The 26,982-nt window shown below is 37.5% G+C and overlaps 1 protein-coding gene across 1 annotated transcript; it reads left to right on the plus strand.

Moving 5' to 3' along the window:
• The first annotated feature begins 3,699 nt into the window (after positions 1-3,699).
• Positions 3,700-7,623, plus strand: DUSP1 (dual specificity phosphatase 1). The gene is made up of 4 exons (XM_044069112.1): positions 3,700-4,339; positions 4,722-4,870; positions 5,592-5,811; positions 6,630-7,623. Exons 1-4 carry the CDS (start codon positions 3,976-3,978, stop codon positions 6,989-6,991), a joined length of 1,095 nt encoding a protein of 364 aa, XP_043925047.1. The 5' UTR covers positions 3,700-3,975; the 3' UTR covers positions 6,992-7,623.
• Positions 7,624-26,982: the final 19,359 nt, after the last annotated feature.

The following is a 26,982-nucleotide window of genomic DNA, read 5'->3' on the forward strand; positions in this document are numbered from 1 at the left end:
CACCATTCCCATCTACTGTAACCATGCGCTGTGTGCAAAGGGCACTATGTGAGACAAAGGAAAGCTCTTTTATATACTAACATGCCGCTCAGGACTGGCAAATATGGCAGCCATGGCTTTTTCCAAAATGCAAATGTTTAAATGAGACAATTTTGAACACTGCATTTCAAATACAGTGCTTCTCCAAATTCACTAAAAAAGGGAAAAGGAAAAATACTTTAGCCTTTGTACAAAAAGGAAGTATTTCACTTTTCCCATAGTTGTGCTGACTGCAAATGTAATTCTATTAAGTACCAGTTGTAGGACAATACCCCTATTGTAAAACACAGATTTTGACAAACGTCCATTTATAATCTTCTCATCACAATTTTGTGGGATCAAAGTGGAATGCTTAGTTTTACCTTGGGGAACCCAATAAATATGGTGTTAGGGTGTCACTTCATGTGATCTTGTAAATATGTACTACATCGCCAAATGGTCTCCTATACCTTTCTTGATTACCTTAAGCCACATTAAGATTATGTTATCTGTAAATCATAAATTTTTATTGATGAGTTTTTTCATTGATGGGGAGGGAGCTGGTGCTTGCCCCCCTGCGAAAACATTTCTTTTGTTTATTTTTCGATCTTCTATGGATTAATGTTTTTGTAGTTGATGAGCTGACATAGATGATTTTCATTTATGTATTTGCGTTATGGATCAATATTTAGGCTTATATATATGTGCCTGTATATATATATATATATATATATATATATATATATATATATATATATACACATGTGTGTGTGTGTAAATACATAGGTTCATAGCTGTCTACTAGGCTAATGGCCCTGGAGCCTTTACAAGCCTAGCCCATAGGATTACCCTGACATCCTGCCACCGACCTTAGTTCCCAGTGCCTCTGTCAAGTAGAGCCACTGGAGTAACCCCCGGGGTGAGTTTTCTATTTTCCATCCACTCATCAAAATTTCTCTTGAAGAGGGCCAGTGAGGTGCTCTGTTTGACATGTATGGGAAGTCTATTTCAGAGCATGTGCAGTCTCTGGGTTATGAACCTGTCCCTCCAGCATGTTCTGCTGATTGTGGTAATGAGATTGAGGTCTCTGGAGCACATGGTGTGGAGGGATTGGGACTTCTTCAGATGTAGCATTTGTAACAGGGCTGGGTCAGACATGGCATGTTATATATACATGTGTTTTATATATATATATATATATATATATATATATATATACATACATACATATATATATATATATATATATATATATATATATATATATATATATATATATATACATACATATATAGATATGTGTGCGTGTCGTACACACACACACACACGTATATGCGTGTTTGTGTGCGCGCGTGTATAAAAATATACATATATATGGTTTCATCCAACCATCCACAACCCGTTTTTCCCATTTTCCACATGGTGTCAGGGTGTCACTTCATGTGATCTTGTAAATATGTAATGAATCGCCAAACGGTCTATTATCCCTATCTTAATTACGTTAAGCTACGTTATGATTGTGTGCTATGCGTTGTTATGTTTCCTATTGCCATGTGACTCGGGATAAGACTGAAAAGGGTACTGTACCAGCCCTGAGCCAGGGTATACCCAAGAACACTCGTACTCTTCTGAGTAATTTTTTTCTGAATCTGAGCATCATATAAAAATTGATTTTTTTCAGGTCATATGATGTCTACAGCTGTCTAAATGAGTGCTTTAACAACATGTGAAATATTGCTAATCTAAAAACAATATTTTAATAGTTTTAGTGGGAACAATTGAAAATGTTACTTACATTTATTGTTTGGGGGGGGGGGCAGCATATTTAGGGAAGTGTCCATCCCGGTCCTGTGGTACTGGGTTTAGGTCTATCCGGTCACCTCCGGAGAACACTGGGCTTAACATATTAATACATTAATACAACGCACAAAAGAGATGACCCGTGCTCATTTTTCAGTGCTGCCCCTATCAAAAGTGCAACAATAAGCACTTTAGACATGGGTTCACGTCCTGACAACATGCCCCACACCCCCACTGTCAAATGTTCTCGGTGCTCTTTGTATCTTACAACAATACTAGAGTATGAGGTCATTGTTTAACAGCAGGCTGCCCCTGGTGTTAGGACTATGAAACTACAGGACCATGTGGCCGCTTTCAGTTATTATTCCTTCGACTGGTAAATGATCTGTCCCTTTCAACTCCAGTATTTGGAGACATTTGACATGTAGTTACCTTTATTTCGGGGAGTTTGTGAATTGTGAGAGTTTCCACAGTCGCTGCCAAGTTTACTTTACAGTAAATGCTCCAGTCATACCTCTCAGCCTCTTAGAGCAAAAAATCTGGACAAAATCATAAATAATGGGGGACAAAAGGCCCCAAAATAGGGACAATAACCTCGTTAATATTTAAATATTGCCGTTATAAACTTAGAAAGTTGATAGAATAACATGTTTTCTATTAGCATGAATCTTCTGAAGGGTATGAAGTCTGAAACTCAAATGCCTGCCATTATTTTCTTATTTCCGTCCTCAATGATTTGCCAGAAAAAAAACACACACACAAATTTATAAGGAACAAACCAAAATCTGGACATTCTGCGAAAATCTGGACAGTTGACAGGTACTCCAGTGTTAACGCTGTCTATAAACGCTTGACATCCCTCCTTACCTTACTTAAAAAAAAAAACAGCTTGCTTGTATTTAACAACACACTAAGAGTTATTATTTTGATCCTGTACCCGCACTATACGTTAAAATGCAGTCAGATTTGTGTTTTGGGTAAGTCAGTCTTATAAAAGTGAAAACGCTTTATGGAGTTCCCCTTACTGAAAGATCAAGTTGCTGTCGACGTTAAAGAATAATCTGTAATATAATATCGTGGACAAAGTGTGTTTGGGGTTTCTGTACTAACAGGCGTCGCTGGCTCTTTATACTACCGAATGGAGATAATGAGCTGCTCGAGAAAGCTGCGTGAAGGCTATTTTTGTTCATTGTAGTACTCTACTAACTTTTACATATTTGATTTCATTTTTAAGGCTTTGCGCCCCAGAATGTGAATGTGTGTTTGGACGGTGGGGGCAAATTTGGAACCTCGAAGACTATTAATGTACTAAACTATCTGCAACATATAACACCTTAACATGACTTTGATTAACACACGAGCCATCTGCTATAAACTTCTTGACTCGGTCCCCGAGTATTAACCAAAGACAACGTTGCCACTCTTACAGATGTGTGAGTCTTTGTGTTGATTTACATCCTCTTGTAGTACACACAGTAGGAATGTACAGAATGCTAGCTCCATTTAAACTTTTAGACCGATGGCAGAGTAAGTAGGACAGTTCACCACAGCTGTTTCAAACGAACTGTCGTTTTTTTTCCACTGATACACATTAATAACCCAGTGCCTGTTTCCTGGTACTTCAGCAATCCCTCCCTTTTTCAACACAGCCTGTTCTGTCAAGTTGATGCAAGAGCGGCCCACCCATCTCCTCCATCATGTCACTGTTTGGTCACCCTGCCCCCACCCAAGTCTTGGCAGCCACCACAAGATGACGTCGACGAATTGTTTGGCAAGCATCCAAGACTCGGCCTCCCCAGTGTCCTGGCGTCACTATAATCCCTCCCAGTACTGTCATTAGAAAAGGAGCTAAAATGGTATAAAAGGCAGCTCTGAGGTAAAGCAAGACAACGGAATACTACAAGAAAACTTGACTCGTGTGAATAAACCAAGTGAAAGAGCCGCTTTTTTAAAAAAAAAAAAAAAAAAAAGCAGTCTACGGATTTATAAAACTAACGAAGGAAATCCAAAGAAAACAAACTTTTGCTACTACTTTACAAAAGGTTGTAGTCTGTTTATAACTGTATTTTATAGTGCGTGTGTGTAAACGAACTTCGCTTAAGGTGACAAAACGAATTTAATTTGGCAGCTTTGTTCTATTGTTTCATAACTTGAAGTATGGTGATGATGGAGGTGTCTACCATTGGTAATACCGATTTTAAAGTACTGCTGGATGAAAGCGACTGTCTAGTACTGGACTGCCGCTCTTTTTTCGCTTTTAGCGCTAGCCACATTACGGACTCTACCAATGTTCGGCTCAGTACAATTGTGAAACGGCGCGCAAAAGGGTCGCTCGGACTTGAGCATGTCGTGCCTCCTGAAGAGGCGCGTCGCCGACTCCTGGCGGGCTTGTACGAGGCAGTGATCGTGCTGGACGAGCGCGGAGGTGACCTGGACTCATTGAGGAAAGACAGTAGTGTCATGGTGGTTTTGAATATTTTGTCCAGAGAAGTCTCAAGTACTCGCATTCACTTCCTCAAAGGTACGTGTCTCCAGTTTGCCATTTTTCTGATTATTTTGTTAGTTTGTTTGGATAGGTTATAGCAACTATTTACACGGGAAAGCTAACGAGCAGTTGTGATGTAAATTCACAGAACGGTTTAAGGGGTAAGGGCTTTGTTACGATATCTGATGTTTGTACTGTTTCCTTTTTAAGATAGTATCCGCATACTTCGTTGAAGTGTAAAGTTTGACATATGGGGTTAGCAATTTTTAATTAATTAGATGTTTGAACCTTTATTTAGTAAACTGATTTTGTTGGCACTGTCTTGTAGTGAAGCACTAAGATAGACTTTTTGTGGTTGTGTTAAGTTGTATTTTTATGAGATGCATTTTAACCATAAAATATGTCATATTTTTTATAGATGGCTTTGAGTCATTTTCCTGTGAATTTCCTGAATTTTGCAAGAAAACATCACCTCCTCAGAGTCTGAGCCTACCTTTGAGTGCAGGCAGTCAACCTGGCAGTGCCGAATCGGGGTGCAGTTCCTGTGGAACTCCTCTCTATGATCAGGTTTGTATTATATTATAAATATTATTTTAGATAAATTGTAACTTTCCCGATTTTGTTTTACTGTAAACCAGATTTAAAGATGTCAGTTAGGGAACAGGAAAGCAAAACGTGTAAAACAGTACAGTGATACAGGTTATTCCCAGATGAGTAAAATATATAAAGTTACTTAGCCGAAAATCCCTTTCAATTAATACACATTATTTTTAACATATTTTGGATTTCCTCCAAGACCTCTGGTGTATGAAGTGTCAAATGTCGCTGACACTGTTAAAGGTACAGTGTTATTTGACAGACTAGGTGATTTCATTAATTGTTGATGACAGTGGGGTATGCACCTGGTTTCAGGTGTCCAGTCTTGGAAGGATAGTGTCACACTTGAGATGTGAATGTTGACCTCTTTCAAGAGGTTGGCTTGATTGATCCTTAGACACTTTCTTTGGGAAAGCTTACATTTTTTCCTTTATACTACAGAGCTTTAAATACTCCTGGCTTGAGAACTTGAGTAGCAACTCTCAGTTAACACAGAGATCTACTTGCTATTTTTAACTGCATTTCTGGGTTTTATTCTAAATGGGTTGATTTTATCCAGCTGTGTGATGTAACTTTGGAATCAGTTTTATAAGGTGTAGCAAAAGGTGTGTTAGCTAGAGCAAATGAAATGTGAGAATGCTGTGCATTAAAAGGAGATGTTTAAACTGTTTCTTTTTTTTTGTCTTTACAGGGTGGTCCTGTTGAAATATTGCCATTCCTGTACCTGGGTAGCGCTTACCATGCATCTAGAAAAGACATGCTTGATGCTCTAGGCATAACTGCTTTGCTGAATGTCTCTGCAAACTGCCCCAATCACTTTGAAGGACACTACCAGTACAAAACCATTCCAGTAGAAGACAGTCACAAGGCTGACATCAGCTGTTGGTTTAACGAAGCTATTGATTTCATAGGTGTGTACATCTTTTGATTTACTGAAATATATTTTTGTTATTTTCCAGCTTTTTCTCTGAACTATAAAGTGTACTTGGGAAGTCTAGCAATACCAAATACTTCATTAGGACAGTAGTTAACTAATTTATAGTTCGAAGAGCTTCTGGATACCTAGGAGAGATCTGTTAAGAATTGTACCATTTTAGTCCATTGTTGTTTGTGTGACACAATTTAAATGTAATCATTTTATACGTAATCAGGAGATATGGTATCTTTTCAAGAATACATTATTTATTTCCCCATTGGAATATAACATTCTTTCCTTTATCTGTTTGTTAAAATTATAATGTTTTTGTTATGTCATTGGATATATTGCATTATGGATGAAGTAAGAAGGCAATAGAGTTAGAGGAATTAAGACCTTTTTATGTTTATTATTTTACTAATAAGGTGTAGGGAAATTATAGTTCATAGCTTCTAAAATAAGCTGGTGAATCTATTTTTTTTCCAAAAGTCTTGTCAGGAAAGTGTCAATGACTTCATTAGCTAGTTGATTGGTGTGATAGTGTAGACCTTATTTTTAACAATTTGATACAAAAATATGATTTTCCCACACACGTGATTGTGTTTGAATGCATGGATGCATTTTGTTGGCATAGCACTAAATGGATAGGTTTTAAAATAGCACTGTTTGCTAGAACATAACTAAGGAAAGGGCTTCCCCCACCCCTATAGTGATTAAAAATGACAGTCTGAATGTTTGGCAGATTTTGTAGTACAAAAATTTGTTATTTTCAGATAAAAGTGCTAAGTGCATTTTGTCATTTTTATTTTTCAGATTCTGTCAGAAATTCTGGAGGACGAGTGTTTGTCCACTGCCAGGCTGGTATCTCTCGTTCAGCTACTATCTGCCTTGCCTACCTCATGCGGACAAACAGAGTTAAACTGGATGAAGCATTTGAATTTGTGAAACAAAGGAGAAGTATCATATCCCCTAACTTTAGCTTCATGGGCCAACTTCTGCAGTTTGAGTCTCAGGTTTTAGCCCCGTCTTGCTCGGCTGAAGCTGGGAGCCCTGCAAGAGCCATATTAGACAGAAACACACCAACAGCCACAGTCTTCAATTTCCCTGTCTCCATTCCTGTCCATTCTAATGCAAGTTTCCTCCAGAGTCCCATCACTACATCACCAAGCTGCTAAATCCTTGAAATACTCAGAAACTGTGCATCTATGGGGTCCTCCCCATTTCTTCTTAAGTGCAATATTTTTGTAAGACATTATTTATTTTTAGTAGATTTTCCTTACTGTTTGTTACACAGTTGTAAAATTGCACTGTGCCATTTTGTCATGCAGATTTGTTTAATGCCTGAAAGGACTTAAAAGATTGACCTTTACTCATTGTGGAAGCCACAAAGTAAATTTGCTTCCTCTACCATTGAGCACTTTGGAACTGAAGTGGAATAGAGAAGAGAGCAGCTGTTGTCTTCAAAGTCCTTGAGGAAATGCACTGTCACTATACATAATTGACTGAAGCTGCATTTGAATTATTTGACACTTGAAGCACCAAACATTTACAGAAATTACCTCAGTATTGCCTGGATGTTGCAATATACCTGTACATATTTTTTACTATTGAGACATACTGAAGCACTAAAACAGAATTTTGTGAAGGTATGAGTGTCATTGAAGGGATGGATATCTGCTGTATGACTGGCTTTTCTAATTTATTTATAATCTTAATATTATAATATTTTTTGCTACATTTTCTTACTGTTTTTATACAACTGATTTTTATACTGGTGGAATAAATTATTAAAATTACATTGAAAAAATTCCGTTGTGTCTTTGTAGTTTACTTCACTGCTTCATTGTTTATTTAATGAATTTGCCCCCATTGTTTAGGGAAAAAAGGTAATGCATTAGATACCAAAAGGTACATTGTATTGTTTGAATTACACTACTTACCTGTTTACCCTCTGGGCATTTTAATTCTGGGAGTCAAAGGTACTGTGGTTTTAACCTTTTTGTATATATTTTTACTAGCTTACATTTAGTTAGAATGTGGCTGAATTTTATTAAGGCTGTTGTTCTCCCTCCACCTAATGTCTGGAACAGTGATATATTGTTAATACTTTTTAGTACTTGTAGGTCTTACACTGTAGGATCTGTAGATTACTGCTCTTACATCTGGTATTGTCTGTTACTCCTGTCCAAGATCTCTATAGCATTATATGCACAATCAACAGCATAATAAAAATGATTAGTTTAGCTATTTTTTAAAAAAATAGAAAATCTATGACTTTTAGCAGCTGCTGTTAAGAGCATAGCCAGTAACTATTGATCGCAATTAACAGCAAGTGCTTAGTTTTCTTCATTTACTCTGTTAACTGGCAAAGAGGGGCAGATGGGGGATGCTTGTCAGCCATGACTCAGGCCTACCCATCCCTTGTTTTTCATATAATGGGCAGCATGACAGCTCAGTGGTTACACTTTCTGCCTCACAGCTGTAGGGTCTGAGGGTCAGTATTGATCTCCGGTCCCTGTCTGTGTGAATTTGCATGTTTTCCTGTGGTTATGTGTTTTTTCCTTAATGTATTTTGATTTACTTTTACCTTCAAAAACATTCTGGTTGATTGGCCAAGGTTCTAAAATTAAGTCAAATAGCATAGATTTTAGAGACCACATTGATGCTATCCCAAAGTAGAGTTTGCCCTGAGGATTGTGTTACTGTATGTTTGCAGTATACCACCTGCTTCTAACAGACACTTAGTTTAAGACTTGGGTATTTACTAGGTTATTGATCTGTGAGGATCTTAAGAAACATAGCCTTACATACTTATGGTAGTTTATATGTCGTATGCATGGAAATTTCATAGAGAAGGTTCGAACAAGGATATACCAGAATATTTATATGTCTTCCCTATGCATGAGGGGCAAGGGAGCTAAATTGGGCATGAATTGGCAAGTTATCTATCCATTCACTGAAATTATGTTTGAATATAGTTAGAGAAGCATTTTATGTGGAGTTGAAGACGGTTCCACGGAAGTGTTATTTTGTATGATACATGCCTATTCCTCCTACCTGTTGCTATTTACTTTGTAATAGAACCAAAACAAATCCAAGGCAGAAGGTCATGAGCTGCAACTTTTATTTGGTAAAACCACTTAAAACCAAACCAAAAAAAAAGTTTACAAATAGAACAGTTGCTGCTCGCAACCTTCTGCCTTGGATTTGTTTTGTTTTTGGAGCCTCTTGGATTTTGTTTTACTGTTTTGTCATAGAGATTGAGATCCCTTAAGAGAGTGTTTATGATACCACTGGAGTTGCAAATGTGTAGTGTGTCTGAGAGACTCTGGTCTGGTGAAACTTAATTTATGAGGCACAGGTCGCTTCTCATTAGCCTGTATGTTAGTGGGAAGAGGGACATTGCTTTGAGAGGAAGGTCTGCATAGTTTCAACAATTTAAGTCTTTGATTTTTTAGTGAGAAAACATCATAGTCATTCCAGTTGTAACAAGCATTTGTACATAACCAAATGGGGGGGGGGGGCAGTATACTCACTGCTTGGCCTAATAAGTGCTGAGTATAGTAGAACATTTACATCCTTGGATCTGGTTGTAAAACTCTTAGATATAAACAGTGCAATGAAAAAGGTCTGGCTTATGACAAAGGACAGTTCATTGTCAACACTGGTTCCTAGATCCCCAACTAGGGGATTCATTTTCAGGGGTGTGTTGTCAGTGTGATATTTACAAGTATAGTCATGCTTGCAGAAGGATATAGTTATACATTTCTTGATATGTAGGTTTTGTCCATGGTTTGGGCACCAGATTTGTTCAGGACAGGCCCTCTTGAATGATCTTGATGTCTTCTGCAGAGTATATGATGGCACCAAGTTTGCAGTCGTCTGCACACTTGGTCAACCACAGGCCTTAGTATTAGCTTTGATAGCCAAGAGGAAAATGCCAAAGAGGAGTGGCCCAAGGACTGAACCCTGGGGTACATCACAAGTGACGGGTCTTTTAGAGGAAGTAGAGCCGTCCACCCTGACTTTCCGGGATCTATTTATGAGCCAGTTTTTATCCAGCAAGTTACCCTGGGATCGACATTTTGCTTTGAGAATTAATCTGTAGTGTGTGAGTGTGGAATGGTGTTGAACACCTTTGTGAGGCCTGTATATGCAGTGTGCACTTCTTTGTCCGTGTCCATTGCTTCAACAACCTTTTCAAACAAGTTGACCATGTTAAGTAGGGTCTGTTGAAGCCCTGTCTTTCTGCAAGGCAATGACCGCTGCTGTCAAGCCTGATGTGTTATCTGCCCCCGCACAGCTAGTGCTCCTGGCCTTCGATAGTGCCTTGAGAACTTGTTTTTGGGAACATTTTTTTTGGGGGGGTGTAGGTATGGGTACATGATTTGAGAATATTGAAAAAGAGATTAGAGTGAAGGTTTTTGCTGTTTATTTAAGTATAGCATTTGGCAGAAAAGGATTCTGCATAAGCAGTGAGGTCATCAAGGTGAATTTAGCTAGGTCATCTCTCAATTGTAGTAGACTAGCCTTCACATAATCTCTGAATATGGAGGAATTGGAAGTTGCTTCAGTCTTCGGTCTTTTTGGTGAATGAGATTGATTTGTGGTGTGATTTAACTAGGTAGAAAATATATTGATAAGGACCAGGCCCAGGGAGTTGGTATTGATGAAGTCTAAAAGCTACTAGTTGTGCTAACTGGATGGAAAACTAAAAATGTAACTATTAAAATGGATTTCTGTATTTTTAGACATTGTCTCTGAGCAAGCTAGGCCAGAAAATATATTTGTTCTGGGACAATGATTTTATATTTTGCTTCTGAGCAAGCTAGACCATAAAACATGTTTGTGTCATGTGAGTCATGATTCTGCAGTTGTGTATTGCAGGTTTAGATAAAAAAACACATCTGCTTTAGACTTTTGCTCCATTCCTCCTAAAGCTGTAAATACTTGGAGAAATTCTAAGTTAGGATGCTAGTATTTAAAAGTGCCCTTGATGTAGGACCTTTTCCTTAATTAATTTTTTCTTTGTTTCTAACGGATTCATCATCATACCAGAGTGATACTTTATAATTCATGGTCATGAGGGACACTATATGTATAAGGATAGCTTCTGTGATGATTTGTAAGGCCTGAAAAATATATGTTTTTGTATGTACATGTAGATTTTGATGTCAGCAGTGCTTTTGGGACAATGTTACATAACTTTTAAAAAGTGTCTGCTTATAACCTCAGAACAGATTTCATTTGTCTGCATAATCTCAGGACAGATTTTATTGATACAAATTGTTTGACTTGTAGTATACTAGTGTTTATTAGAGAGCACAATACCATAATGCAAATACAAAATATATCTAGATAATGGCACACTTTTTATGGTTAGATTTACTTTATTACTTCCATATAGCTTTTGCAGCATATGTGCAGTTTTCATGCATGGTGCACCATCATCCTTTTACTCTTTTCCATTTTTATTCAAGTAATTATCTGATGTCATCAAATACCTTCTACATTTCAAAAAAAATAAATAACACTTCACAAACTATGTACACCTTACTTATTATCCATTATTGATTTTTGCTCTCATCTCTACTTTCTGTCCAAGAAAGTAGAGAGAGATACATCCTGCCACAAAAGTGAGCACCCTCTCATTATCCTCCATTATTAATTCTGCTTGGCCCGCCGTGTTACTTAAACCATTACTATTCAGTCCCATTCCTGCTATTTCTTCATTTTTGATTCCAGTTGTGTTCTGCTTAGTTTCCTCCCGCTTCAAGGATTCCATAAGATTTATAGCCTCTTTTAACATTGGTGGTTCTTGCCTTTTCCACTTCCTGGTTATTGCCTTCTTCAACAGCAAAACTATATACTAAATTAAATTTTCTTTCATACCTATTTCATTGCAAGTGCCTAGGAAGTATGGTTGTTTTGTAAGTTAGCAATCTCTTTCTATTAGTCTCTTGAATTATCACTTCCAAGTCCCATCTAAATGTGTCTAACTTCTTGCAACTCCTAGCTTGACCATGGCATCTCTAACAATTTCAGCATTTTAGATAACCTAACTAGAGTATAGAAAAATTGTGCTGGCATGGCTTTTAAACTGAAAGATCTATATTTTCCAGATATTGTATCTACAGGTGGAGAATATAGTTTCCCAGGTGGGGAAATTATATTGCTTATGCAATAAGGTTCTTGGGAGTGTGGCTAATGGAGAGCTTGGAAAATTCTAGAAAAGAGATCTATAAAACAGTATTAGATAAAAAGCAAGCTAGTTTGAGTAAATGGAAGTGGCATAATTTAGATCTTGATATGAAAGTTCAGGCCTTAAACTGGCATGTTCTATCTAATATACGCAGGACAGGCTTTCTGGAGTCTATTAGATGAGAAAGATAGTAGGAAAATTGAGAGACAGGTGAATGGGAGGAAGGATGAGAATAGGATAGGATAAGATGACACTTTAAAAGCATCTGTGGAGGTTCCCAGTCTGAGGGTATATATTAATGTCTTAGCTTTGTCAATAGTCACTCATCTTCAGGATAATTATCAGTCAAGATGGAAAGTGATGATAGCGATTAAGGAGGGCCTAGTAAGCAACATAGAGTTTAGCAGAGAGGATATGGGAGATGTCTTAGGTCCTCAATCATGGAAAAGATAGTCAAAGAGTTACAGACAGTTAATGACTCATAAAGACTTGAAGTATTGTTGGGGAAATGTTCTTCCCAGAGGATCTCCTAACAGAGAGAAGACTAAAAAGTTCATAGGCTGGTACTGGACATTAGCTGGTAGGGCCTCTTTCTACTGGGAACTATTAATAGAAAAGGATGGAATATTAGATTGGAATAGTGTTTAGAAGAGTCAACATACCTGGAAGTAACTACAGTATCAGGGGCTAGTGTCTTAGTTAAAATGTATGTGATCTCAGAGAAAGAGTGGCCATCCTTTATTCGATGGGTGATGGAGATAAGAAGAAAGAATATAAAAGGCAAAGGCCACATAACTAGAGCAGTAAGAAGCTTGTTAAGTCTGAAGCAAGGACTGGTACAGAGAACGAGTGCAGAGTGGTAAAGGGACATATGTACTGATGCTTGCACATTCCTAAGTAGAGCTTATAGAAAAGTGAATAGTTAATTGGGCTTTACAAAGTTAGAACAGACTGTGCCTCTAGATTGCTTTTTTTGCTTGGACAGAACATACTGCATGTTATGCTAGTAAGTTTTCTTCAACAAGTTATGTATAGAAAATATACACAACCATATCAAATTAATAAATTTGTATTGCTAATATATTTGCGTATTTGTGAGTGTAGCACACCATTGCCACTTGGAACAGGGAGACTTTCTAGAACTGCATGAATAACATAACTAGATAAAGACATTAAAACAATAGTCCTTTAATGCTGTTGCATTGAAGAAAATGTGTGCTTTAAATCACAAAACAACTTTAGCACTTGTATAGGTTGAGTTAGGGAACAGTTTTACCAGGTACCTTCTTGTAACTGGAAAAATGAAAGTACAATCTGTGCTGCTGAGTAGACTGTTTAAAACTAGAGATGTGTGAGTGCATGTAGAACCACACACACGCACACATACAGTGACTGATTATAACATTTTATTTTATTTATTTTTTTCAGACAAATTAATTTGTGATTTTTCATAGATCCCTTGGGGTATCCCTTACTACAAATTCAGCAGTTAAGTGTAGTATGGAACTGTGTGAGTTTTTTCCCCTGAGAAAAGGCTCGCTTCTGTACTAACGTGTAAGACAGCTATAGATGTAAGGAATGAGAAATAGAAAGAAGCTTTCCAGATGTTTCTGTGTGTCAGCCACAGCTAATAAGGCATATTTGTGCTATGGTGGTTTATGAACGTCACACCTAATAATAGCTTATTTGTGCTTTGATGTTTTATGAATTCCTAACTGTTAATGTTCAGCATTTTTTGCTGTGCTTATAGATTCCATTTTTGGTCTGTAGAAAATGTAAACTCATCAGTTCTTTCTTGTTCTGCATGATCAGTCTTGTCCTCAGCAAAACTTGCATCTGTTGTTTCATTGACCCACACTGTATCCAGTTCATCTGTGATGTTGCTTATCCAGGAAATGGAAATTTCAACAGGAAAATGGTTGAAGTCTAGTACCTCATTGCCAAAGGATAGCTGCTGTGTTAATGTCTGTGATGCAAGGGCTGACCTTTACATCTTCTGTGTACTCTCCCCATTACACCTGCTGTGGTGTTGAAGGGTTTCAGTCCTCTTGAGATTGTTCAAAGGGTCACAGGCAAGAAACCTGTAGTAAATAAAGTAAAAGACATAATGACAACAGATAAAAAATGAACAACGTATATGTTAATAGTTGCTTTTTTAGAGTGGAATTTCTTTATAAAGGCAATTTTGTAATGTGGCTTTAGGTGATGCTTAATTACTGTACAATGCATTCACTTTCCAAATGTAGTTAGCGTGCCTTTTATTTTGTTCGCTTCTGATATTCTCAGTAGTCTCTGGTATGTTTACGTATATATGTATACAAGATGATATCAAGATAATTTAGCAGAAATCCCCTGTATCAAACAGTTCATTTGGAAGATGTACTTAACGGTTTGAAAAGGCATATGAAGTAGTTGCAGAACTTTTGTCATGCTGTGCATTAAAACAAAGCCCACTTCAGCAGTCTTATATGTGTACTGATTTACTGAGACTAAACACACCTTTGTGGAGTCTGAGATCCATCAGTGGTTGAAGACATTGAGAAGTAGCAAATTTGTGAGTATATGACGGAACAACAATGTGTTTGAAAACTGAACTTGGGTCAAAATATGGTGCCAAGATTATTCTGATGAAAAAATAAAGAGTTGTTTATTTCTCTACATACTTAATTTTATTTACTGGGGTCGTACTCCGCTCAAAACAGCTCAAAGACAAAGCCTGGGTGAGTAAATCACAGTAAAATTATTTGCTGACATTGACCAGCATACAACTTTCAGCCAGTACTCAAGTGGATATAAAATGCATTACATTAAAAAATACCAGCACTGTTTAGAAGCATATACAACTGGAATGCATAGTCTTTTTATTCTAGTACAGTGTATATTAGAAAACAACATAGAAGGTAATGATATGTGATTGATGGGAAACATAACTGAGTACTAGTAAACTTACATGAGGATTTTAGCTTAAGATGCTTTTCACACATGCTGCTGAAGGTGACTGAGTGAGGAAGATAAAGGAATACAGCTCCAGAAAGTGGAAGCTAGCACAGGAAAGAAATTGCCTAAAACAAAAATAACATCAATAATAATTTGATGATTTTACCAGTTTTGAACAATGATATTTTTAGTGTATATGTATAAGTTTTGAGGCTGGCCTTTAGAATATGTTGTCATTGTTCTGTAAATTCCAGTTGCTTTGACAGAACAAGCCACACTATTCGTAGCTCCATGGCATGTGTTAGTTAAGAATTTCCTCCTCTGTGACAATGGCAGTGGATGCTTCCGTCACTTCCTGTTTCTACAGCCTGGAAGAGTATGTGATTTATAAAAGTGCTGTTTACAGAAGTTGGCTCCAGGCTGTGTCTGTTGCCACATTCAATTGTAAATACAGAGAACAGACAATATCGCTTCACTGTGTTGTTGGCAGTGTGCCTTTTTGGTGCCTTTTTTTTTTTTTTTGCTATTAGCTGAGAGGAAACCAGGAAACATCTGCTGCAGCATGGGTTATGGGAACACGTGAACAAGGAAAATTCATCAAGAAAGCTGCATGAATCCCATAATGCCATTACATTGGTTTGATCTCCTGCACGTTCACTGTGTCATTTAAGCTTCAGCAAGCAGTTTAGCTGCTTTAGGATAGTGCCATCTGCTCTGTTTGTTTTCTTCTTCAAAGTCATGCATACTGTTTTAAGTGTTTGTGAATAGAAATCACTTGAGGGAACTCTCTGGTATATCCCATTTCTGCTAGTCATCTGAAAAGGAAATTTGAAAAACAACAACAAAAAAAACATTGCATTGCCTTTGGGTCTGCACTCCATAAAACTCACCTTGTAAACTTGTAAGTTTGCAAATCCTAGGCAGTTTTGTTCTTTTACTCCCCAAATAGAGACCTATGCCATGCATGTTTCCCTATTGAAAGTTTTATTAAAACAATTCCCTTGTTTTGATAATAACTAACTTTTTAAATTAATGTATTTATTTTTAGATTCTGCTTTTTCCTGATGTGTGTTTTTTTGGCTAACTGTTCAGACCATGCCACCTTCACCCGCCCTTCTTTTGCCACTCTGTTAAGGATGGCATGCAATGTGCTAAAGACAGAAGTAGGTTGTTGCCAGGAAGGAGTTAGTCTTCAAAAGAGTGCAACAATATTAGCCATTAGAAAAAGCCTTTGCAACCTGCCAGCACCTGGGTATGAAGTGTTAGACTACTTTATTGTATTTTGAATATATAAAATGGATGGCATATCCCTTATTCAACAGATCCTAGAAACCACAAACCCATTAGCCTGACTAGTCTTATTTACAAAGCCATGGAAAGAATTATCATGGAAATTATCAGCAAGGACATAGGGGACTTCCAGACACTGGATTCATCACAGTTTATATTTGTCAAAGGAATGTCATGATTACTGAATCTGGTGAACTTCTTTGGAAAGGTCACTGAGGCAATGGATGAGGGGAAAATGGTGCATACTGCTTTCCTAGATCTGGCTAAGGCATTTGATATAATACCCCACTTGGGCATTGTCAACAGACTTCTGGAACTAGGTATAAACCACTTTATAGCATGGTGGATAGCTAGCCGTTTTCTATGATCGGACCCAGGAGGTTCAAATCAGTGAGGCCACCTTCGCAAAGACGCCAGTCACCAGTGGAGTCCACCAGGGTTCTGTACTAGGCCTACTCCACTTTGGCATTAACTTCTCGGAAGTCAAAGCCAATGTCAAAGGCCTCTGGCTAGCCAGGTTCACAGATGAATGTAAACTGGAACCAGTCACTGAATCTTCACACGATGAGAGCACCCTTTAGTAAGATCTAACAAGGGCAAATTCTTGGTGCCAAAGACATGGCTTAAACCTCAATAACAATAAATGCTTTTTAGTACCTTTAGGGAAGTCCACCAACCCAGTTAACATTATCATTATTTATGCACCCTAAACATTGATGCACTAGTCAGGGATCTGGGAACTCAAGTATATAGTAACCTAGCCTTCCACCAACATGCATCCAAAGTAGTAAGGAAATCCTTCTATGTTGCTCAACTTATAAGTAAGGGGATGACATCTAGGTCCAGAGAGGTCATCTTACCACTGTACTCAGCCCTTATTGGACCCATCATAGAATATAATGCCCCCTTCAGTATGTACCTGTCCAGACACAGCAACTGGAATGCCCAAAAAGATCCTTTACAAAAAAGGATACAGGGAGTAAACACAATGTCCTATGCTGATCACTTCAAAGTCCTGTCTATTTACTTAGTATCATACAGACTTCTGAGAGATGATCTTAGCTTGGTATACAAGGCATCCCAGACCCTGTTTTGATGAACCTTTTGCACATCTGCAAAACAAACTGCATCAGAACTACTAGATTAAAGACCTAAATTTTGATTGCGACATAAATAAGACATGCTGGAGAGACAGATATGTTTTACAGAGAATTCACATTCTCTAGAACAGGCTCCCCATCCATGTGAAGCAGAGTTCCTCTCTATCCTTATTACGCACAACTTGGACCAATGGATGGGTAATCCCAGCAAAGGTTATTTTATGTACTTATTTATTTATTTGTTTAAGTCTTGATTACCAGGTTACCCATTTGGATTATGATCAATTTTTAGTGGAGGCTTTAGTAAAAAGCACCACTGGAAAAAGCTCTAGTTTCCTAAAGCCTATTCATAGTTAGGACTTCTAATAGCTATGAGCTCTCAATGTCACAGTTACTGTTGGCGACATTATGTTACAGAATGAGTTGGATATCTTACTCCTAAGGGATACCAGCATGGGGTCTTTTTGGATTTTCTGAAGGGCAGATACATACGAGTTTGTTTTAGGCTTCTTGCTGCTAAAAACTGAAAGACAGACCCTCTTTGCAGCTTGAATAACTGGTAAGTCAGAGCTGCCCATGTCATGTAGACAGAACAAACTGTAGGTACAGACTGCCGTCCATTGATAAAAAAAAAAAGAATCTGCAACCAAAACATCGCCCCATTTAGGTACCCTTACCCAAATGTAATATCTTGAGGACACAGGAATGTAGACAAATATGTACAGTTATGACAAGTAAAATGCCATATGCTTTCTTATCCGTAGTTTGTTGGGTTTTTGCGGCTGTCTCATTTATACTTTCATAGTTATGACTTTTGTGTCCTTTTATTGTAGCTTTCATAGTTATGACTTTTGTACCCTTTTATTGCAGCTTTCATAGTTATGACTTTTGTGCCCTTTTATTGCAGTTGGTGTTGCATCAGTTAATCCCATTTATGTTCTCATCCTGAATCACTTTCTGCACCTTCTAGAGAACATAACCATCAGCACTTATCTACACCAAGACAGACGATAGTATGTACCTAACCAGGCACATCCAACAATTTCAACATCGAGGGAGGTTTCTCACTAAAGTAATACAGGGCATAAGTAACGTGTGCTGTGCACACCACCTGAAAGCTCTATCCCTGTATTTTGTTTTCTACAGGCTGTTGAGGGGAGATATCTGCCTGGCATACAAAGCATCTTTGGACCTTGCTTCGATCGACCTCCTTCATATTCACAAAACAAACAGCACCAGAATTACCCACTCTAAAGACTTAAACCTTGCCTGTAATATAAATAGGGCATACTGTAGAGACAGGTATGTATCCTGTAGACTACCCCTTATCTGGAACAGGCTCCCCATCCACGTGAAGCAGAATTCCTGCCTAACCCACTTCAAGTGTAACTTCGACAAATTAATGGGGAACCGTAAGTTCAACCCTGGTTTGACACCTATTTCTTTAAAGGACATAGTCAGCTTGTTTCATCTCCCAGGCCCCTGCTTGTAAATGTTTTAGCTCCCAAGCTCCAGCTTATACTGCCAAGGGTACCAGAACTTGTCAGAGATTTGGGATGTATGACTAGGCTTAAAAAGCCTAGTACTTACCTATGAACCTATAATCTGTGTGAAGCACACAGCGGTAGCATATCGAGGTGACAGTACAGCAAATGATGGCTTCCATAGGCTGCTCTCTTTGCATGTATTTGTGGTTTTCACTATGTTTGGATGTGCTATGACAACACATCAAAGACAAGAAACAGCTGCTTCTTTTAAAAGTGTTGTATAATATTTGGTTATTTGTATTACTGTGATATTTGTAGAACTGCACATCATTAAAACCGAAGGCACAATCCATTTCATTCACTATATTAACCCTGTGTCCCCTCCCCAAACAGCTACATACAGTGGATATGAAAAGTGTACACACCCTTGTTAAAATGCCAGGTTTTTGTGATATAAAAAAATGAGACCACAATAAATCATTTCAAAACTTTTCACACCTTTAATGTGACCTTTAGCCTGTATAATTCAATTGAAAAACAAATCTGTTAGGGGAAAAATATAAAAAATAAAAATGTACAATAAGCTGGTTGCATAAATGTGCACACCCTTAAACTAATACTTTGTTGAAGCTCCTTTTGATTTAATTACAGCATTCAGTCTTCTTGGATAGGAGTCTACCAGCATGGCACATCTTGACTTGGCAATATTTGCCCACTTGTCCTTGCAAAAATGCCCCAAATCTGTCAGATTGCAAGGGCATCTCTTGTGCACAGCCCTCTTCAGGTCACCTCACAGATTTTCTATTGGATTTAGGTCTGGGCTCTGGCTGGGCCATTCCAAAACTTTAATTTTCTTCTGGTGAAGCCATTCTTTTGCTGATTTGGATGAATGCTTGGGGTCATTGCCATGTTGAAAGGTGAAATTCCTCTTCATCTTCAGCTTTCTAGCAGATGCGTGAAGGTTTTGGGCCAAAAGTGACTGGTATTTGGAGCTGTTCATAATTCCCTCCACCTTGACTAATGCCCTAGTTCCAGCTGAAGAAAAGCAACCCTAAAGCATGATACTGCCACCACCATGCTTCACTGTGGGGGTGGTGTTCTTTTGGTGATGTGAAGTGTCGTTTTTGCGCCAAATGTACCTTTTGGAATTGTGGCCAAAAAGTTCAACCTTGGTCTCATCAGACCATAACACATTTTCCCACATGCTTTTGGGAGACATGCTGTGTTGTTTTGCAAATTTTAGCTGGGCTTGGATGTTTTTCAGTGTAAGAAAATGCCTCTGTCTTGCAACCCTACCCCATAATCCAGACATATGGGGAATACGGGAGATTGTTGTCACATGTAGTATACAACCAGTACTTGCCAGAAATTCCTGCAGCTCCTTCAGTGTTGCTGTAGGTCTCTTGGCAGTCAACCTGACCAGTTTTCATCTTGTCTTTTCATCAATTTTGGAGGGCCGTCCAGTTCTTTGGAACGTCTCTGTTGTCCCATATTTTTTCCACTTTTTGATGACTGTCTTTATTGTGTTCTGTGGTATATTCAATGCTGTGAAATTTTTTTTGTACCCTTCTCCTGACTGATACCTTTCAACAATGAGATCCCTTTGATGTTTTGTAAGCTCTCTGCGAACCGTGACTTTTGCTGTAGCTGGCAACCGAGTAAATGTTAGGAAAATCCTACTAGGACAGCTGAACATTATTTGGGGTTAATCAGATTCTCTTTAATTGATGGCAGGTGTGTACCCAAGAAGACTGAATGCTGTAATTTAATCAAAAGGTGTTTCAACAAAGTATTTGTTTAAGGGTGTACATGCTTATGCAACCAGCTTATTGTATTTTTTTTATTTTTTATATTTATTTCCCCAACAGATTTGTTTTTCAATTGAATTCTACAGGTTATAGGTCACATTAAAGGTGGGAAAAGTTTTGAAATTATTTATTGTGGTATAATTTTTTATATCAGAAAAACCTGGCATTTTAACAGGGGTGTGTACACTTTTTATATCCACTGTATATTAGCAGTCATTCATTCATCTGGCACTGGTCAGTGCAAATTTATACTCTTATTTCTTGGACATTCACTAACTGTTTTGAAATTTAACACACTAAGATGTGTTTTACCTCAGAAAAAGCAACAATTCTTCGTAATCCTACGTATTCATTTCTTAGGATGGAATTTTTGGAGTAAACTAAGTATTTTGTTGTTTTAAAGATAGTTCATGATTTATTGCTCAGATTTATATGCTCTTTGCAGAATTTCCTTGGCAAATAGAGGAAAAACAGCCTGTTTGCATATTTTAGCCTGCTGTTCAAATATATCAGCTGACTTTACATAGACTTATGTAATCTGTTCATTTCCTTGTTTATTGCTTGCATTCTTTAAGTTTTAGGAAGCGCTTTACATCACAGAGCTTATATTTTCAGGCATCTGGCATTAATGTAAATTCCTAAGCTCAGCAAGGGGGTGGCAACTTGTGATGTCATGGACCCATCCCTATTCTTGGCTATTGGTGCTGCTGTAAATATCATGCACATTTATGGACATGCTCTTCCGGAAAATGCATGCAAGACGAGTTATTTCACAATTTTAGCCTCTTCCTTCTTTTTACTTACAAGAGACAGGGCTAGTAAAAAAAAAGCACAGATGTTCTTCTCCCTCTGATGAAAATGTGTCAGTCACCCAAGCATATCCTTGAACATTGTAACCTGAACGTAGGGTACATACAGTAAATTGATTTCAGAAAACATTTCTTGTCCGAGTAGAGAAAACACAGAAATGGATATACTCTCAATAAATTAGGATTTGGTAAACATATTCTGTATAGCAAATAAATACACACACACACACACACACATATATATATATATATATATATATATATATATTAACACGCGGACACACACATACACACACACACACACACACACACACACACACACACACACACACACACACACACACACACACCGACTGCATGATAATTACTCTCTTTCATGTTGTTGTTTTCATTCAATCATTGATTCATTTATTCTTTAATTACCCATGGAATAAGGAGGATCCAAAAACCTCTCTGGCACTCCGTGGGCATAAGGCAGAGAAATCAATTCTGCTAGCCCACTGCAGCATCAGTAAGCAGAGAAATAAAATTCATGCTTTGTCAAAAATTTCATCTGGTAAAAAGTTAAAATGAAAGTAATTTTGTGTAACCTTGCATTTAAATTCTGCAAACTCTTTCTTCTGATTATGTGTATTTATTGTAAAGCTGGGCTTGGCAGCTTCTGCCGTAAATATAGATGTTCCAGTAATTCTGTTTCATAGTTGAATATTAGACTGCTTCTCTGTAGACTATTGTAAGATTGGCCAATAACCAGAGGGGGGAATCAAACCTTGTACCGTGTTATCTGTGAGGTTTAAGATTTTAACCATTATGCCAACCCCCCCATTTAAGCTAAAGAGTTTTAATCCAGTACCATATCATTCTGCCGAACTGCTCTTCTACCTATTTAAAATTACTTGTATCTGTACAAAGTTCACTCATACTCTTCCTAAATGCCCTCATTGCCCCAGCTTGTGCCATATCAGCTCTTTTTTGCTTGTAGAACTGAATGTTGTAATCCAGTCAAGGTTCTAAATTGTCATAATCACTGCTGTCAGTCTGTCAACAGGAGTGTAACCAGAAAAGTCCATCTTGTGCTCATAACCTCATATTGTTATTTCTCACATCATGTCACATTTCAAAAATATATACAGCTGTCATTTCCTACACATTCAATAAATCTATGCATCAGCTGTTTCCCTTACCATTAGAAAATATAGATGAATATCCTATATCTAAGAAATTCACATAGAGATCTAAGCTGAAGGCAATTAGTTAAGGGAATTATAGACATCTGTGGCCTCAGTACATCCTGTTTCTCAGAGATACTCAGGAAAATTTATTTATTTATTTATTTATTTTACATTTGTTTACCGGGTTAGTCCAACTGGATACATATCCATTTTCAGCAGAGACCCGGGGAGAAAAGCTCCACAGTAAAAAAACAAGGCTTTGAGTTACATTTCAATAATTTCATAATTACATGGTAAGGTAAGCCACAGCTTAAACATATCAGTTACAAGAAAGTTCAGGGAGAAAAACCTCCACATAAATAAAAAAAACAAGACTTTGGTTTGCATTACATAATAAAAATTCTGGATAACATAGTAGGAAGAGACATCAATTTAAAACTTAGCTATAATTTGAGTAATTCATGTAGTATGTGGATAAGTGAAGACATGGGTTCACTGGACAATATTAAAGATTATATTATTGGCTCCGAGAGATGGGTAAAGATTTATCTAATAACAAAAAATATACTCAGCTGTGTACAAGAATATGCCTGATGGCTACACTCTTCTCTATTACAATAAGATATTTTATCTCAAGTGAAATTTATTTAAATTAATCTTTTTTTTTTTGTTAACTAGGTAAACCTGCTAGGTGCCAGTTTCAGCCCAGGAATATAAAGAATCAGATTAAGTGAGAGATGGCAAGCATGTAATAAAAATAAGAATCTGTGAAATACAACTATTAGGCAACAACAAGTTTAGAGTATATACATTATTTACATTAAATCAAGACAATTCTCATTTAGAAAGTGAGGCGTCTGTATGATAATTACAACTGTGTGATGTCTAAGTGGGAATGATAAGGTAGTTGAGGGGAGTAAAATATGTTAGAGTTTGTGAGTAGCTGGAAGGAGAAGTTATAGTAAGAAAAGATTATAGGTGAGAAGTACAGACTAATGCATGTGTAGCAAGCAGCTTGCTACAATGTAAACAACACAAAATACTGAGCTAAATGCTTCAGTCCTGACTGCAAAAGCAGTTTAGCAGTATTGGGATTAATTTCTGTCCTGACATTCAGAAATGTCAGTACTGAAGTCAATATCGGTAATTCACTACTGAGTGATTGGCATATGCCAATCATGCCCCTGACATCTTCCACCAGGGGAAGCTGTCCCCTTTGTCCCACCCTAGCTATGCTGTACCTGCTTACTTCCATAACAATTGTATATATAAATTGCAATAATTTCAGTTAAGTTTTATGCCAAAAGAATACTTTCACTACATATATTAATCGGGATCATACCATTTTCCTAGTTTCCTTATGGATTACTCACATGAAAAAGGCCTTTAGAACTTTATTCAATTATTCTTATAGCAACCACATTAGTTTTTATAACACAGACAGTTAGAAAAATGCTTAGTAAGGAATACTTTAGAAGACTAAAGCTAATATTGAAAACTGCACTGACATCTAGGACTAAGGTCCAATCTATAAATCAATTTGCTCTTCCTGTTCTATCTTATACCTTTGGTGTGATTGACTGGCCACAAACAACGTTGAATCAGTTGGACAAGAAAACAAGGAGAAACAAAGAAAAGAAAAGAAAAGAAACACTCTGTGCTTGTCAAATGATACATCAAAGAAGCGCATTCCAAGATTATATATTCCTACATCTGAAGAGGGTATGGGCTTCATCAAAACTGACTATATGTATAGGTATGCAGTCATTTCAGAACTTTTCCCACCTTTAATGTGACCTATAACCTGTGCAATTCAATTGAAAAGCAAACAGATCTGTTAGTGGAAAAATATAAAAAATAAAAAACGTACAATAAGCTGGATGCATAACTGTGCACACCCTTAAACTAATACTTTGTTGAAGCACCTTTTGATTTAATTACAGCATTCAGTCTTCTTGGGCACACACCTGCCATCAATTAAAGAGACTCTGATTAACCCCAAATAAAGTTCAGCTGTCCTAGTAGGATTTTCCTGACATTTACTCAGTTGCCTGCTACAGCAAAAGCCATGATTCACAGAAAGCTTACAAAGCATCAAAGGGATCTCATTGTTGAAAGGTATCAGTCAGGAAAAGGGTACAAAAACATTTCCACAGCATTAGATATACCATGAAACACAGTGAAGACAGTCCAGGGTTGGGAGGGTGGCCTAATGGTTAAGGTGTTTGTCTTACAAACACAAGGTGCAGGGTTTCAGTCTCACAAGGGATAATTGGCTAAGCTTAAAATGGCTCGCAAGGGCAGTTAGCTTAGTAAGAATCTATGAATCTATGAATCAAAAAGTGGAGAAAATATGGGACAACAGTGACGTTACAAAGAACTGGATGCCCCTCCAAAACTTATTTAAAAGACAAGACAAAAACTGCTTAGGAAGGCTGCCAAGAGACCTACAGCAACATGGAAGGAACTGCAGGAATTTCTGGCAAGTGCTGTTTGTGTACTACATGTGACAACAATCTCCTGTATTCTCCATATGTCTGGATTATAGGGTAGGGTTGCAAGACAGAGGCATTTTCTTACACTGAAAAACATCCAAGCCCAGCTAAAATGTAACAAGCAACACAACAAGTCTCCCAAAAGTATGTGGGAAAATGTGTTATGGTCTGATGAGATCAACGTTGAACTTTTTGGCCACAATTCCAAAAGGTACATTTGGCACACAAACAACACTTCGCATCACCAAAGAACACCATCCCCATGGTGAAGCATGGTGGTGGCAGTGTCATGCTTTGGGGTTGCTTTTCTTCAGCTGGAACTGGGGCTTTAGTCAAGGTGGAGGAAATTATGAACAGTTCCGAATACCAGTCACTTTTGGCCCAAAACCTTCAGGTATCTGCTAGAAAGCTGAAGAGGGATTTTACCTTTCAACACGGCAATGACCCCAAGCATACATCCAAATCAACAAAAGAATGGCTTCACCAGAAGAAAATTTAAGTTTTGGAATGACTCAGCCAGAGCCCAGACCTAAATCCAAAAGAAAATCTGTGGGGTGACCTGAAGAGGGCTGTGCAGACAAGAGATGCCCTTGTAATCTGACAGATTTGGAGCACTTTTGTAAGGAAGAGTGGGCAAATATTGCCAAGTCAAGATGTGGCATGCTGATAAACTCCTACCCAAGAAGACTTCTTCTTCTTCTTTCAGCGAAGACTGAATGCTGTAATTAAATCAAAAGGTGCTTCAACAAGTATTAGTTTAAGGGTGTGCACACTTATGCAACCAGCTTATTTTAAGTATTTTATTTTTATATATTTTCCCCCTAACAGATTTGTTTGTTTTTCAACTGAATTGTACAGGGTATAGGTCACATTAAAGGCAGGAAAAGTTTTGAAATTATTTATTGTGGTCTCATTTTTTTATATCACAAAAACCTGGCATTTTAACATGGGTGTGTAAACTTTTTATATCCACTGTACCTATCTGTCTAGTTAAATCTGCCTCTCTGTTTCGTTTATATATATATATATATATATATATATATATATATATATATATACATACATACATATATAGGGGGTTAATAATAAACAAGCAAATAAATAAACAGTGATCACACTTATTATTATGGACATTTTGTTTTAGTTTATATGCTAAAGATGATTTTACAAATTAATTTTACTTAGTAGACTAAATTTTCCAGATGATGCTCTTAGGGTCACGTCTAAGACTAGCATTGTTACTGCATGTGGTCCAGTTTGCAGGCAGCTCATTAACAAAGCATCTTGCATTTGGCTTTGACGTAACAATCTTTATTTCATTAGGTGCAGTGTTATGATCTTATCTAAACAGAAGTACTCATCCTACAAGTGCTAGACAGCAACACACACAGATTATTATCTTCTTCCTGCAAAACTACATCTTTATATATGAAATGTGCATTTCCTGTGAAGCCTATAAAACAATAACACCGTAGGCTTCCAGAGCAAACTTACATCACTGGAATGTGGCAAGCATTTATCAGTGCTATACATTCACATCATTTCTGTCTCTTTTTGTTAAATTTTTCTTTAACTGTAAAAGGCACTTGTGTGTGTGTGTGTGTGTGTATATATATATATATATATATATATATATATATGGGTTCATGTCATTTGATCGACAGTTCATTTGATCGACAGTTCATTTGATCGACAAGCATTTGCCCCCTTCCCCAATGTTGTGCGATCCTGGAGTTGATATATATAGTTAGGGGGTGTGTGGGGGGCACAGCCGCCCACATTGGGGGGTGTGGGGGGCGAAACCCCCCACCTAAAATGCTTGTCGATCAAATGAACTGTCGATCAAATGACATGAACCCATATATA

The sequence above is a fragment of the Protopterus annectens genome, chromosome 4.part0 (assembly GCF_019279795.1).
Source record: "Protopterus annectens isolate FY-2018-M chromosome 4.part0, PAN1.0, whole genome shotgun sequence".
NCBI lineage: Eukaryota > Metazoa > Chordata > Ceratodontiformes > Protopteridae > Protopterus > Protopterus annectens.